Source organism: Haemorhous mexicanus, chromosome 13 (assembly GCF_027477595.1).
Source record: "Haemorhous mexicanus isolate bHaeMex1 chromosome 13, bHaeMex1.pri, whole genome shotgun sequence".
NCBI classification, from domain to species: Eukaryota; Metazoa; Chordata; class Aves; order Passeriformes; family Fringillidae; genus Haemorhous; species Haemorhous mexicanus.
The window spans coordinates 15,739,335-15,754,900 of NC_082353.1; the positions used below are offsets into that span (position 1 = coordinate 15,739,335).

General features: G+C 44.9%; 1 protein-coding gene across 4 annotated transcripts in view; it reads right to left on the minus strand.

Moving 5' to 3' along the window:
- The window catches only part of AGBL1 (AGBL carboxypeptidase 1), a 378,644-nt gene extending 364,366 nt beyond the window's left edge, over positions 1–14,278 (minus strand). For 2 of the 4 annotated variants that reach the window (XM_059858554.1, XM_059858553.1), the window contains exon 1: positions 14,135–14,277. In XM_059858554.1, the coding sequence (XP_059714537.1) occupies positions 14,135–14,227 (93 nt within the window). In that variant the 5' untranslated portion in view covers positions 14,228–14,277. Of the gene's footprint in view, positions 1–2,320; positions 2,556–14,134 lie in introns of those variants that run through there. The other 2 variants (XM_059858557.1, XM_059858555.1) reach the window with 2 other exon arrangements.
- Between the last annotated feature and the right edge of the window lie 1,288 nt (positions 14,279–15,566).

The window sequence follows — 15,566 nt, forward strand, 5'->3', positions numbered from 1 at the left end:
TGGACATTCCTCCAGCAGGGAATAAAAATCTATGCCAGTGTTTGGAAGGGAGGTAGAAATTTAGTTCTGTGTAAGTGACTGATGGAGAAAGGATGATTTTATTCTCAGTTTGTAAAGACTGGCTGAATGTTCCCTCATTCTTCACCTGAAAGCTTTCTGCATTCAAAGCAATATTATGTGCTAACAGAAATGGATAATGCCCAGTAATACCCTGCAGAATAACCTGTTGTAAGCAGCAGATATGTTCTTCATGCCCAATAAAAGAATATGAACCAGCACTGACAGTCCAGCAGGTCACAAAAACAAAGCAACCATGTTTTGGACAGCTGTTGCAGAAAATAAAGTGGAGAGAGATGCTATCAGCAAAGGCAAACATCATCCAAAGTTATTATTTCCCGGGCCAATACTTTCCAACTGTGTCAAGTAAAGGTCTTTTTTATCACCTGATTTTTTAGCAGAGATAGGTAATGGTATTACAAAGTTATGCTGGTAATTTTTCAGCTGAAGGCAGAGGAAATAGGTGAATCAGAACAAATAATTGTCGTCATCAACCCCTTACTTTCTGCCTTTTGGCACTCAAGCCTCTGCATCAAATTGAAGATATAACAAGAAAGATTTTTTTATGTCCTTCAAGTGAATACAAAATTTTTGTGAATAAGGGTCTTGTACCAAGGTGGGATTTTGTGGCACTGGGGCTGAATGCTGTGCTGCCTTGTGGTTTTACCAATACCATGCCTGCAGTGCTCCCAACCATTTCTAGTTTAGACCTCCATGTAGCTTTGTCAATGAACTGCAGTTGTGATTTAAAACTATAGGTTCCAGTTTAGGTCTGGATCTTGTCTAGTTCTGTTCCCAGATTATGCAAACACCAGGACTGTTGTGTTAGCGAGCACAAGAAAAACAGATGTGCACTCAGCTCTCAATTATGTTAAGAAGGAGAGGACTATAGCCTGGATACAGCACAAACATGATCTACTACAAAATATGAATTAAATAAGCTGTAACAACATAAGGCAAACAAGTTACACTGCCAAAACATAAAAGGACAGCAGGGTAATTTTCTTCAGCATGCCAGTTTACCTGCAGAACTCACTGACACAAGGGGCTACAGAGGCCAACCAGTGTTCGAAATGAGAAGGAAAAGTTGTTGACAGTTACATAAGCTTGGATAAATACGTCAAGGTTGATCAGCTCCCATAACTATAGTTTCAAAGCCAATTGCTGTCATTGGATTTTATAATCTCTGCATGCTTGTAGCTGGTCACAGAGACCTCCTGAGACAGGGCTGGGACACATGAATCCTTGGGCTGACCCAGGTGGGTCAGTCTTTTTTGCACACCCTCTCCCTCATTTTCTGTGCCTGCAATATGTGAGGCTTTGATGGCACATGTAGCAGTCAGAGGATGCTGCTGCTGCCTCAGACACAAAACTCCTGTCCCCACAGGGCTCTGGGCTATGTCAGCACAGCTGCACACAAAGAAGGCTCAGGGCACCTGAAGAGTGCACACAAGTGACATTTCACTGTGACTGTCTAAAAGCTGCTTTATATGCTAGTAGCTTGTCTAGGCAAAGCAGTTCCCACCCATCCCTCATGATAAAACAAGGCTTATAAAACCACAGGTTCCCTCCCAAAACACGCTCCGCTATTTCACAGGGTAGCTCATGCCACAACCTGGGCATCTTCTTCTGCCAGGAGGAACACATCCTGGCAGTGGGGAAACAGAGCCAGAGATGCCTCTCCTTCATCCCATGATCAAGCTTGTCCACCAAGTATGATCCTGGCCTGGGACACTTCCCTCTGGTTCACGGGACCTGTCACAGAGCACACCCAACACCAGCACCTCAGCCAACTCAAGAGTTTTTGTCACTTCCCAGGAGTGCTTGAGGGTCCTAGGCAGACAATTTGACAGGGAGGAACTTGCTCCTCACAGGCAGATCTGTTTTCTTGTGCCCCTCAGCCCTGAGCTCAGACTGACAGCGCTGTCAGGTCCCATTCATTTCACAGCAGCCCATGGCTCACACCTCCCCGCTGTCCTGCTGAACACAGCAAGAGCTCGGCAGCGCAGCCTCTGCCCTCAGCCGGGCCCTGAGATTGAGGCATAGCAGTAATTGCCAGCACTCATCACTGAGCAGTGAAACTTCAATTCATAAAGGCTTTTCAGGGTGGGAGGTGCAGGTCAGGGCTCCTGCACGCTGATGCTTTTAGAGCCAAGCCAGCCAGGAGCTCGTACCAACAGCCTCAGTCCAACAAGTCACTGATGGGGGATTAAAGAGGAAAACAAGCCCAAGCACCTCTCTTGTTAGTTCAAGCTGTTCTTACCTGGAGGGTGGAGAGAAGGACTTGCAAGCCACTGGCTTCTTGTTCTGCCATGCTGCTCCCCACTCACACTCCCTCCTTGTAGCAGCAGACACAAAGCAGCTCGAAAGCCAAGCTGCCAACTTGCCTTGCTGCTGCCCCTGCGTCGTTTAAGAAATGAAGAACTAAACACAGATCCCCAGACACACACACACTGCTACCACCAATAATCACAGCAATGCAACTCTAGACCTCAGCAGGAGAGATAAATGTACCCCCTCCCTCCCAGCTCTCCCTCTGTGACGAGAAGATTAATTCCTATATAAAGAATCCCGGGGATTAAGTAAAGTGCCCAGGAAAGGTCTGGGTGCTTGGTGTGTGGTAGGGGGAGTGTAGGGAGGGTGGCAATAGCAACAAGAAAGCAGAAGAGCTACAAACCTCAAAGAAAGCCAGGGAGAAGGGAGGGAGCAGCGCTGGCTGCCTGACAGGCATTCCCAGCTGACCTGCTGATCCGTTCCAGACCCTGCCTGTGGACTCGTCTCCGTTTGACTCCGTTCCAGTGAAACCGGAGACTCGGAGAAGGCAAAGCGAGCGGGAGAGATGCCCTCGGTCTTAACGAGCGCTGACAACGAACGGAAGATACACCCGGCATGAGGGACAGGTGGAGCAAGGCTCTGCAGGGTTTTTGGCTTCCAAGCCCGATGATTGTCCCAAGTGGCAGCTGCTGTGGCCACAGGCAGTGCCCTGCGGGGCAGGGAGTGACCACAGAGGGGCATCTCCTGGCTGCACAGGACAAAGCGCCACCTCTTCAAGGTGTGGTTTGGGGGAGAGTTTGCTCCAAGGGCCCCCAGAGTGATCCACACGTACCTATATCGGCCTATAAGCACAGCAACTCGGAGCCTGGTTTGCTCCCTGGTGCACAAGACTCGCTGTAGTACAGTTGTAGTTGTAGCTTGAATTCCTAGGAGGGCACAGAGTCCACTTTTAGCTTCAGCCCAGTGATATCAAAGGGCTTGGTAAACAAGAAGGAGCAGATAAAGAAGCTGAGTAGAGGGTTAGATGAGGATTTTCCAGCAAAATATTTTCAATATGAAAAGGTCAATTAGTCCTACAACAGGTATTTTTTTCAGCTTTCTCAACACCAGAATGGCATTTTTGGTCCTGAGAGACAACACTGCAGGATGGTTAGAAGGCTGTCAGTTGAGATAATTACTGGATATGAAGAAGACAAAGGTTAACTCTTGTCTTTCCAATTTGGGGACACTAATTTCAGTCTTTTACCTCTAAAATAGCTTTATTCTGGTGTGGTTCTTTTTAATTTGTCCCTTTCAAAAGAATAACTAAGGATTTTTGGAGCAGTAACATAAACCTGGGTCTCTGGGCACAAGACAGATGCTTACGGAACTCAGTGGCACACAAAGACATGCCAGACACTCAATGTGCACACACTTTCCTTTCCTGATGTCAGTATAAAACCCTAATCTTTTAAGAAGCAATCAAATTAAGAATAAAACACTCCAGTCTTGGCCAAGGACTGTTTTCACATGATGAACCTTCATTGATAAGTGCTTTATGCAAATGGTAAGACTAATCCTCCCCAACTCATCCCAGCAATGTGTGAACAAATGGCACAAGCATGACATTCCTCGGTTTCTGTGTGTGCCAGCAGGGTCCCAGGATGTCACTACCAGGTTATAAAATGAAACAGATTAAAATGCCTTTGTCATAACTATGGAGACACATCAGTCCCTTCAGAAAAAGTGTTGGAAAGACCACTCATTGATGGACAAGATACTATACAGACAGCTAGGCAGAATAAGACAAGAAATTTCCTTTCCTATGAAAATTCAGGTTTAAGAATTTTAATTTTCTTAAAAACATGTTTTATTTCAATTTAAAAAATCAACCTCTCACACATCATGAAATACCATATTTTAGACATAGAGCTGGTGTTCAGCCATTAGAACACTGAATTTTTGGCCATTTTGGGTAAGTTTCTGGCAGCTTCCCACAGAAGTCACTCCTGTATCCTCCCACTACCAAACTTTGCCACACAAACACAGTACAGCTTCGGGGGCTCTTTCCCATCTGCAGGATTCAATAAATCCTGATAAAAGGTCACAAATAAGTGGGGGGAGAGGCAATACAGGCAGTGCCCCCAAAAGTGCTGGGTGGGAGGAAGGTGGGTACTGGGTTTGTGAGCAGTGCCAACACATATCTCTTCTGCAAATTATAACAGTGACAGGAAACTACTTCAGAGCTAATTAGAAGCTGTTTAAAGAAGCTCTTCCACATTGTCTTCACAGTCTCTTTCTTGTGACAATTGTTCCTGTCAGCAGAGCTGTGTGGAACTATTAATTCCTGCTGTGAGGATTTTCAGAAGGCAGGGAGAGCTGATGGATGAAAGCAGGCAGTGGCTGCAGGCAGCCTGGATGCCCTGATCCCCTGACTAAAACACAACTTTGGCCTTTTCTATGGCATTCTATAACAGATTCTCTAACTCGCCCGTGGTCTGGTTCTTCCTCTCTGTGAGCTTTAGAAATAATTGCAAAAATTTCACTGCAAATCCACCAACCCAAGAGGAAAGGGACACCAACATCGAAGCTTGGGGGTGGGGGAAAATCTCTTAAGTTCCTTAAAATTTTGGGGTATTTAGCTTTGTTGGACTGAGAGAGTAAAAGAAAATATCGTACACAGAAACCTCTGGAGCTTGCATTTGGTTTGAAAAAAGAGACAACTGAGAAGAGTGATTAAAGCATAAGACTCTCATGAAAGACCCCAGCAGTGACAGTGATGCTTACATTCATGTATAGTGTACAGCAAAACCCCTTTGAAACCAAATTTTAAGCTATAAATCATAGAGACTAATTATTCACCATTCCCAAGCCATTTCGTCCAGAATTTGTTGAATTTCCAATGCTTTCTAAGAATAGGAGGTCCCCCACCTCAACACACAAAGGCTGAATGAATTAGGAAACCTACAGGGAGCTAAATGCCAGAATTAAAGCTTTCAGATTCTCCCACTCATATTACAATGCAAACTCAGTTTGAAGATTAGCTTGTTAGTTTATATCAGTGGCATTGTTGTTTCCCCTGTGCCCTCAGGATTATGTGATCCTTAAACAAAATGAAAATTAAACTCCTATCTCCACCTTCCTGCTAGTGCAAATGATCTTGTGGGGAGGACAGAGGGATTACAAACACAAAGGCAGGACCTCTGAGCTCTCTGCAGGTGCTGCTCACGCTCAGACCAATAATTTCCTTTCCTGGGGCTCCAGGGCTCAGACACACAAACAAGCTAGAGATGTCATCTGATCTCCTGTAAATATGTGTACATACATTTAGCCCATAGCAAAGGGAAGGTAATTCAGGATCGTTTCACCTACATTAAAAGATCACTCAGTCCAATTATTTCACATTTTATGAGCATATGCAGAAACCATTACCATGGATCAGCTGACATTAAGTAATACACTAAGCACAGAAACTCGTTCTTGTGATTAAACTGATGCTTTCCCTACCTGTGAAAGCCTTAAGTTTTCCTCATGGAGATGTTGTACAGCTAGAAAATTGGTAAGCTTTCATCCAGAAGCATTTTTGCTCAGATAGAGCATTGCATAAGAGTAATACAAGGTCAGAAATCTTTCTGGATGAGATAATCTGGAAACTGATGAGAGGAAAACAGAAGTCCTCTGCCAGGTATCTGCAACCATAGTGTTATTGGTTTGATATTTATTAAAAGTAGAAAAAAACATACAAAGAGATATATTAAAACAACATTTTACTCTGTTATTAGCACTTTTCTACTTATTCCATCACCTCCAAAACAGAATTCATGCTTATCCATCTGAACCCTGTAGAATCGCATTTGAAAGTAATTTACAGGCTAAATCAAAATGAGCTTAAAGAAGTCTTAAACACTACAAAAGCAGCACCAGAATCAATCCCAGCAGAATAAAGTGACCAGCCACAGCCAAGCTTCACATTTCCTGTCCAGAGTTTGTACCAAGGAACTGCAGAATTTTTTTTTTTTTTTAACATTAGCATTAAATCAAGTCCAAATACTAAAATCGGCTTGGAAACCTGTGATTAACCTGAGGATATTTTCCTTCTCATTCTCAAAATATTGACACCACTTTTGCACTCACATTGCACACCTGATTTCTAATAGAATTATTTCAATTTTTAAACCAGTGAGATAGATAAGAGAATGGCCAGATTCTATTAAAAATGGGAAGAAAAAAATCTAATTGGATAAATTATTCATTCTGAAGCCAGCCTGAATTTTATGAAATGCAATTGAAATATCACTGTGTAAAATACCCAGTTAACTGTCCATATTTCATTTATATTAAATAGAGGATTGACTTCCCCTATCAAAATTATGTGTAGCCAAGAAATATACCTATTTTAAAAAAGGGATATTGCTTTTTCTATTCGGATGCTTTTCTCTCTAACAAACCCTTCATTTTCATTCTCTTTCATTCAAGCATAATGCTTATTGTATATGATTGCCAAAACAAATTTAATATATTTGAATGTGGAGGACTAATGATGTTCCATTTGTGTATGACTGTGCAGAGGTTTACCCCTCTGAATAATGTCATGTTTCCCCCGCTCTGTGGAAATAATTTACTCTTCTACACAAGGGAAAGGGTTAAAATCAAAGTGAAAACACAAGTCATGACAGTGAAATTGATTTTCAGATTCTGCTGGAAGCAACTCAAGGCTCCTGTAGCCACTGGATGTGAGGATAACATCTGGGTGAAAACCAGACCACTGGGAGCTGCTGGTGTTACTGGTTTAATGGAGGCTGGGACTGTACAGAGCACCAGGGGCAGAGAGGGGAACAGGCAGGCTTGGTCAGGGCTTTGTTTCTCTGGGAACATCCCCATCCAAGCTGCCTTCACTTTGTCACTGCCCAGTGGCATGGCCTGGGGAGGGGGTTTGGCAGGGATAGGAAAACAGGTAATGGCTTTAAACTGAAAAATGGTGGGGTTAGGTTGGAGGTAAGGAAGAAATTCTTCCCTGTGAGGGTGCTGAGACACTGGCACAGTTTACCAGAGAAACTGTGGCCGCCCCATTCCTGGAAGTGTTCAAGGCCAGGTCAGACAGGGCTTTGAGCACCTGGGATAGTGGAAGCTGTCCCTGCCCATGGCAGGGGGTGGGATGGAGTGACCATTAAGGTCTCTTGCAATTCTACAATTTTATGGCTCTGTGAAAAGTCATACCTTAGACACATAAACACAGCTCACCTTGAGAAAGGTGTATTTAATCTCTTGACTGCTGTGATATGTTCCCACTTTTTCCCTATGGAACATCTTGCTGTGTCCTTCAATGCCTCACATGCAGCAGGTGGAAAATCCCTGGCCTTTTCCTGAATGCTGCAAGTGTGTTTCAGTCAGATCTACCCATGGAGCTACTGATTGCAACCAGTGCCCTGGCAGAGGAGACACCTGCTACACCTCTGAGCCTGTGAGACCTGCTGGGCTGCTGCTCTTCTGGCTGGTGATAGAGCCCTCACAGCATGAGGCTCCCCGTCCCACCCCTGGCCAAATAACCCATAATGCCACCCCCCCTGTTGAATGATAACAGTAAGATGTACGAAAGAAGCAAAAGAGGAGGATGAAATTATAGAAAAATACTTAAATTAAGAGCTTTGATGCTTTAATCCTCTTTGGCAGATCCCTGGGCAGCAGTACAAGGCAAAGCCCTCTTTATCCTGATACTCAGTAAATGTTTCTGCTGGACAAAACATCTTTTCCTACAGACTTAACTACATCAAGCTTTTCTATTGCTTATAAAAGAGAAAACATTTTTTTCTACCTTGACAGCTTTTCTTTACCACCCATGTCATAATTTTTTTTCTGTTAAAAATGTCTGTGTTCTAATTTAAAAGTACCCAGCACTCCCATTGCAAAACTGAGCACAGACACATGCGGGAAGAGGAAGAACCTGGTTTTTTGAAAGTTTAAGGAAGTGGACTTCACATCAGCCAGATGCAGCAGTAGACAAAACTTTCCAATTAGCAGAACAAATTGTGTTATATCTGTCTTTTTTGTCTTACATTTAGCATCTCTGACACACACAGTATGCAAAGGTGCCAGAAAAAAAGGTGGCTCTGAAAGGATAAGAAACAAAGAAAAAAGAGAATTCAACCCAAATAATCCCATGGAAGCAATGACAAAAACAGTGATGATAGGAGAATCCCTATCCTGTTTCCCCTGGGTCCATCAAAAATGGCTAAATATGGAGCTGAACTCTCCAAATCTGAAGGAATCACAGAGATTTGCCTAAGACTGAATTTGAATAATGGTTTGTGACCTAATAAATTTATCAGTGCAATGGAGGCCTTGGAAGGAGCTGTCATCATGAGAAACACAACTGGAACTGAGGATGGTCTGTTTTTTGCAAATACTTCATTATTAAAATCTTCTCCATCCTGAATGATGAACAGTTCTCTATAGGAATACAGAACACAGCAAAATTTAAAATGCAGGGGAATTTATACTGTGGGGAAGGAAGTCATCTCAGAGACAGAGAAGCTGTAAGACAGAGGGACAGCATTTGTCTACATTTCACTTTGACTGACTGAAAGCAGGCAGGGTTCCCTGAGACTTGGCTCTGGAAGCACCCAAGAGGATCTCTCAGGAGATTAAGTCCTTCTAACTCTCCCCAGAAATATGTATTTACACTCTCAGCCCTGTGGATGTGCAGAGCAGTGGCTGTTTGCAAACACTGCAGAAGGAAGTGGTTCAGAAAACTGGCCCAGTTTCCCACACCCCAGAACCCAGTGCAAACACACACTGCTACAGGAGCCATATTATGCCCAGAGATCCTATCTCTGCTTCCAGCTTCTGCTTCCTCTCCCCATCCTAGAGTTCTTTTCCCTACTCTGCCTCCCTGGAGGAACCCCTCCAGACCTGCTGAAGAAGATGGTTTGGCACAATTTCAGAAAACTCTTCTTGTCAAAGCCCAGACCCTGTGGAAATCATCCTGGGCAAAAGCTATTTCTGGAAGCAATAGAGTTACTGAAGCTAGGCTTCATACTGAATGCAGTTTCACAGCTGACCAGCTGTGGCTAAGAGCACAATCTTTCCTACTGAAGTGCTTGGGGCAATCTTTTCCACACTTTCCTGCTCCACAGAGCCTCCAGGGTGTACTAGGAAAGCCCTTTCCTCACCAGTGGTACATCACACATGTCTCACTTATACCCAGCCACTTTTTTTCCCTAAAACCCTAGTAACTACATTATCTTTGGGATTGCTGCTTTTCTGTACAACTCATTTTGAAAAAGGCCAACAAGCTTGTAAGTTTTTAGGGCAAGGGAACAAAACCAGAAAGAGAAGGATTTTCTCAATCACATTTCCAAATGAAGCTAAACTAAAGAACAGCTGTTGGAATAAAAATCATTCAATGTTCCCCTAGATATCATGAGTTCTAACATCATTATAGCACAAGGATTTCACATCACCAGAGCTCCATACCTCCTCGATGTTCCTCACAGGCAGCTCCTCTAGGCACTGACTGTTCCTGGTCCTTGCAGCAGCCATCTGACTCCAAATCCCAGCAATCCACTCTTTTATACCACTTGTCCTTATTGCCTACAGGTGTGGCTTGTTAAGATCAGGCCTGCTTCTAATCTTCAGTAATTGGCCCAGCTGTAACTCGTTGGGGATAAGATTACCTTCTATGCCACCTTTATTCACCCATACTGTATCCCTCTACAATTCAATGCCATTTTCACATAATCTCTAAACACATCAATAATGTGACCCACCAGTGCTGGTATGTTCCAGGCCCTTCCTGCTCAAACCTGTGGTGGTTGCTATGAACATGACACAATTGCTAACAAACCCCAGGCTGCTCCTCTTGTTCAAGCTGTGGCAGCTCATCCTTCTACCTGTGGATGTGCCTGGTACATTCCCTGGTGTGCCTATCAATAGCTCTTGACACGTGCAAAATGCAGCAAATATTAATCCATCAAGTCTCACAACCCCCTCTTGGAGAGTGAGACAATTTTTTTCCAGCTTATACTCTGCAAATCCAGGGAAGAGTCTCTCAAGGAGATGTCCAGCCTCAGTGGCAGAGGGGAGGGGACAATACAGGTCACACAGCCCCCAGTGCCACCACGGGAAAACCCAAAGCAATAATATCTGGGACAGAGAGGAAAAAATGTTGTCATCTATTCAGCTGTTGCATTTTTCTCCCAGAAGTCAAAGAGGCTGTGGCCAGGTGCACATTTTTCAGTGTTTCAAGCAGGCAGAGCTTACTACTGATGCCTGAGTGTTCATCTGAACATCTGCACCCCTTTGTCCTTTGGGCAGCATTTGGCGAGCCCTTGGTTTGTCCCAGCAAGCTTCTGTGTGCATCTGCCTTGTTCTGGAGACAGGCTCGGTGAAATCATGAGGGTTTTGAGTCATTTCTAATGAAAACTTGCCTCAGAGACCAACTTCAATTAAGAGTGGCCACAAAGGTTCATTCCTCCACTTTTCACAACACAAGCCAAGTTTTGATTATTCCAGGACGTGTCCCTGCAGGCTGCTGGTGGGACAGTGCTGGCATTCATACAGACTTGGGCTCTCAGGTGGAAGTCAAAACCTTGTGAATTCAGGCTTATCCTTGTGGAAGTGGGGAAACAAACACAGAGGCAGGGAGAGCCACAGGAAGCAAACTGCCTTGCAACTTCATTATCGTAAGTGTTTCTTCTTCAGCTCATTATGGGAATCCAGTTCTCCATGTATTTCCTTCAAAATTTGTTGGGGAAGGGGAGCCCCACGGCTTGATATATCCACTTCACCTCCCTCCTCCAACCAAGAACTCGTCAATCACTGCTGACTCTTTTTCAGCAAAACCTTCATTTCATTAAAATTTAATTATTGGTTTAATTAAAATAGGCAAGCAGCAGTGTGAGATGTGTATGGTTTTTTATGGCTGAAGGAGATTGTAAAGTCCTCATTCATTTCCCAAATGAGCTTCCTCTAAAAATTGGGCTGCCTTTTTATAGGCCAATTCTCAATGCTGCTTTCAAATGGATCCCACAGCCATTCATACAGATTAATTCGGGCAGTGAATCAGATCCTGCTTATTGGCTGTCTTTCAGAACACACTGAAGATGCTCCAGGAGCCCTGTGGTAGAGCCCTGGGAGCCCATGGGTCTCTCCAAATGATTAATTAATCCTCACACAGGAATTTTTCAGTTCCGTCTTAATTTATTCACATTGCAAAACAAATTTAGACTTGGTGAAATGGGCCAGGTTGACAAGCCTTGTGTGACTGACAACTGCTCTGTTATTCCTACAGAAAGTGTGACATGGGGAAGGTTCTCCTATGCTGGTGAAACTTGTCCTGTGACACAGGAGACAACAATTATCTTTTTTTTTAATGCAAAAATACAGTGGTCCTTGTCTCTTCTCTCAATGGCTTCTCCAGCATCCCTGTCCCCTCATCCAGCATCTTGGGAACACATGTCTGTGCACAGTGAGAAATCAAAACAAAGCAGACAACACACAGAAAACTGGCCTGGGTCACTATACAAGGAGGTTTCTTGCTGTCCCATGGAAAAAGGGAGGAAAGGACAGTGACACACTGGAGTGTGTGGATGTATTTCTAGGGGGACAGACAGCACCACACAAGGACTAGCAATGAGACACCCCAGTGCAGTCATGGCTTCCCTGAGAAACAAGTCCTTGAGCTGTTAATGATTTTCAAGCAATAAAAGTGGTTTTCACCTCACAATAGAGATGTGAATCTTTAGACTCTCTCGAATCCCCAAACCATCTGGTATTTGGATTTGTTTTAATCACTCTTCTCTTTGCACCAGTGAATTGGGTTTCAAAGAGTGGTGTAGCTCTTTGTAAATGCTGGTTGCAAAATAATCACAACAAAAAAGAGGAATATTGAAACTTTAAATTCAGCTCATGCTCCTAGGCAATGCTGGGCTGCCTTCCCAGGGCTTTGCAATCTTCAGATCTCTTTGGCCATAGTCTGTGAGGAAATGAGAGAAGCAACCTTTCATTTTGAAGCAACCCTCCAGACGCTTTTGCAAGCACCTGCAATGACCTCCAGTTACCCAACCCTCTCCAGCAACACCAGCTGAGAAAGCAAGTACAGGGCTGGGAACAGTGTGTGCTGTTTCAAAAAGCTTTTACCTCCTTTGTACTCAAGTCTCATCATTTTTCATTTTAAATATCTTCCTACATATTTGTGAAGGTTGTAGATCTCTTTATAAAAAAAAGTATAAATCAATTTGCAGGTAGAAGTCTAATTTTCAGCATTGTCACTGAGTTCCCAGGGAGCTTGGAAGCACTTGAGAAAATCAGGTAGCAATGCTGGCACCCTATATCCTTCTCCTAAAGGTAAGAGCCTTGTATGATGTGAAATGGAAGGATTTCTTTTCCTCTTCACATGGCTTGACTGAGCAATACCTCATTAACTCCTTGTTGTTGATGCTAAAATGGTACTTGACTCCATGGATCCTATTGGATCTTTGTGAATACATTAATAGATTGTCATGGTTGCTGTTTGGAACAAATAAAACCACAGACTGGCAATAGGTTAGAAGAAAAGAGTACTTGTGGGATCAGAAAGTGTTTCAAAGTGTCATGCCCACAGGAGAAGCAAGGCTGGGCTAGACAGGCTTTCATGTGAGACAGTAGATCCACAGGACATGGCTTTATGCCCTCATGTTCAGCCTCTTTGGGCTCTCTTGCCTTCTGCAATGGCATTAGATTCACATCACAGGGTCTCGTGAGGCTCTGCACCTTTGAGCTCCTCAGCTGAAAGGAGCCATGTAAGTGTGGACATAATTGTATCTCACTGAGGAATGCTGCTGCAATAAACAGCCTCTATTACCAACTGTCCAGCTGTAATATTTGTGTTTATGTCAGCACTTAAAAACCATTGATCTGCAATAAGCTCGGTGTGGGGAAAAGAATCTGATCTAGAGGTCAGAGAACAGAAATTCAATTTTTCCTTATCAGGCTGGGGAGCTCAGCCAGGCCATGTGGGATTGCACAAAGCTCTGCTGCTGCTCCCTTCCCTGCTGCTAGAGCAGTGCTCAGGGAGATGACCCAAGATCAAAGCTGCTTGCAGCAGCAGTCTGGCTGCAAGGCTAATCATCATTCCTCTGCTTGGGCTGCCAGGTTGCAGGTGACCACCCACTGTGGTGTTTGCTGCTGTGCCAGAGCTGCACAGGCACTTCCCAAAGCCAGAGCCTCCCCACAGCCCGGTGTGTGGCAGCAGCAGGGTGAGCTCTGTGGATATCTGCTAACAGGTTTTGCTCCTCACAGAGCCTTTGAACTAGGAACTGCCTCAGTGTTTTCCCTGGGAGCAGGAGGGTTGCTGAACAATGGGTGTTATGGAGAGCAGCAGCCCAGCTGGAGCCTGCCCTGCACACACAGTGAACACACAGCAGTGTAAAGCTCTGCTCTGCAGCACCCCAGTGCAGGATGCTACACTTTTAGCCCCTGGGTGTGTCTGTCCCCAAAGGCAGACCCCATTATCTTAAGAGAAACATGAGAATCTCCCCCTCAAGCAGCTCCTGATGTGTTCCCTTGCTCACAAGTAGCAGTGACCATCCTGCTCCATCCAAACAATTCTCCTTTCTCCCATCTCCTGCAAGGCAGCTTCCCTGCTCCACTCCCCTTTCTTCAGTCAGGCACTCAGGAATCTGGTCCTTGACTCCCCAGGCATCTCAACAGTCCACTCAGGATCAGTGTCTGTGTCCTCCTATCCCAGAAAGGACCTGGCACCACCCATGCTATTCCCCACCTACCCTCTATGTCCCTTTCTTTCCCTCACTTTCCCCATTCTTGTTCTTGAAGGTATTAAAGTTACCTGGAAGGGAGACCATTTCCCAGCAGCTGGGCACTTTGGAAATGGGATTACTGGAGTACAGCATGTTCCTCCCAGCTGATCTCCGTGGTCCATGCCTTGCTACCTCCCTCCTCCATGGGCTGCAGGGAGTCTGCAACAGACCTCAGATGAAGGGAACAGAGCAGGAGGCAGCAACTGCCCCACTGGCTCTGTGGCAGCTTCCAAGGTTGCTCAAGGATGAGCAAATCTGCTCTCAGAGGTCAAGGAACATGCAATTCCTCTCTGAATCTCCAGTGGGAGGTTAAATGGGATGAGAAGTTGGTCCTGCCTCATTACAGAGAAACCACAGGGAGAAAAAAGAGAAATTAGACTGACCTTGCCCTTTCCAAGCACCAGGGTGTGGGAGAAGAAGGGGTGATGCAAGGGAAAGGGCTGGTGACGGGAAACAGGGCTCATGGAGGGTGCCAGGGCTGGTTTCTGTGCTAAACCACAGTAAAACAGCACAATACCATCACCTGCCAGCTCCTTCCTTTAGTCCTTCTGAGCCTGCAATCCATAGCCGGGGACTTGTCTCTACCATCTAGGGCACCTGGCAGCCCACAGCTCACCTCCCTGGAAGAGAGATTTGTGATCAGATTAAAGCCCATTTCATGTTCCCCTGCTCAGGTCCTTGTCAGCTCCCTGCTCCCCCTGATGTTTACACAGGATTCCTGATTCATTTCCACATGAAGAGCTGACATTTCCCTCTCAAACCCAGCACGGGGGTCATGGGTTGCTGTGTTAAAGGGAAAAACTACAATGAAGAAATTTTCCTAATCACTGCATCAGATTACAAAGGAATGTAAATCACTGAGCAGTGGTTTTTTTTGTTAGAAGCAGAGCAAGGTTACTCCAGGTAGTCCTCAGGAGCATTTGGATATCTCACATGATACGCCCACGTGCAGAAGCTCACACGAGTTCACACGAACTCAGCTGTCGCTGCAATCTTTAGGAGAAGTTAACCATGGCAAGGGAAAGGAAGATGCTCTGATATTGAAGAGTGTCTCCACCCTGTGCTGCACCCCAGAGCTCTCCCTTCATCTCCACTGGGTCATTTTTTGCTCTATGTCCCTCTCTGACATCTGATAAACTGGGGTAATGTCCACTCTTGGCAATGGACAAGTATGATAAGCATACAGCATTAAGAGAAGGCCTGGAAGGAGACAAGGCAGATATGAGTCATACAGCCATCAGCTGGGACCAGATTTAGAATATGGTTATTCACAGAAATGTCACTATGGACTTGCAAAAACATCACCAGAGAAGCTGTGGCTGCCCCATCCCTGGAAGGGTTTGAGGTCAGGTTGGATGGAGCTCTGAGCAGCCTGGCCTGGTGGAAGTGTCCCTGCCCATTGCAGGAAGGCTGAAACTTTAACATTCCTTTCCAATCCAAACCATTCTGTGATTAAACCTC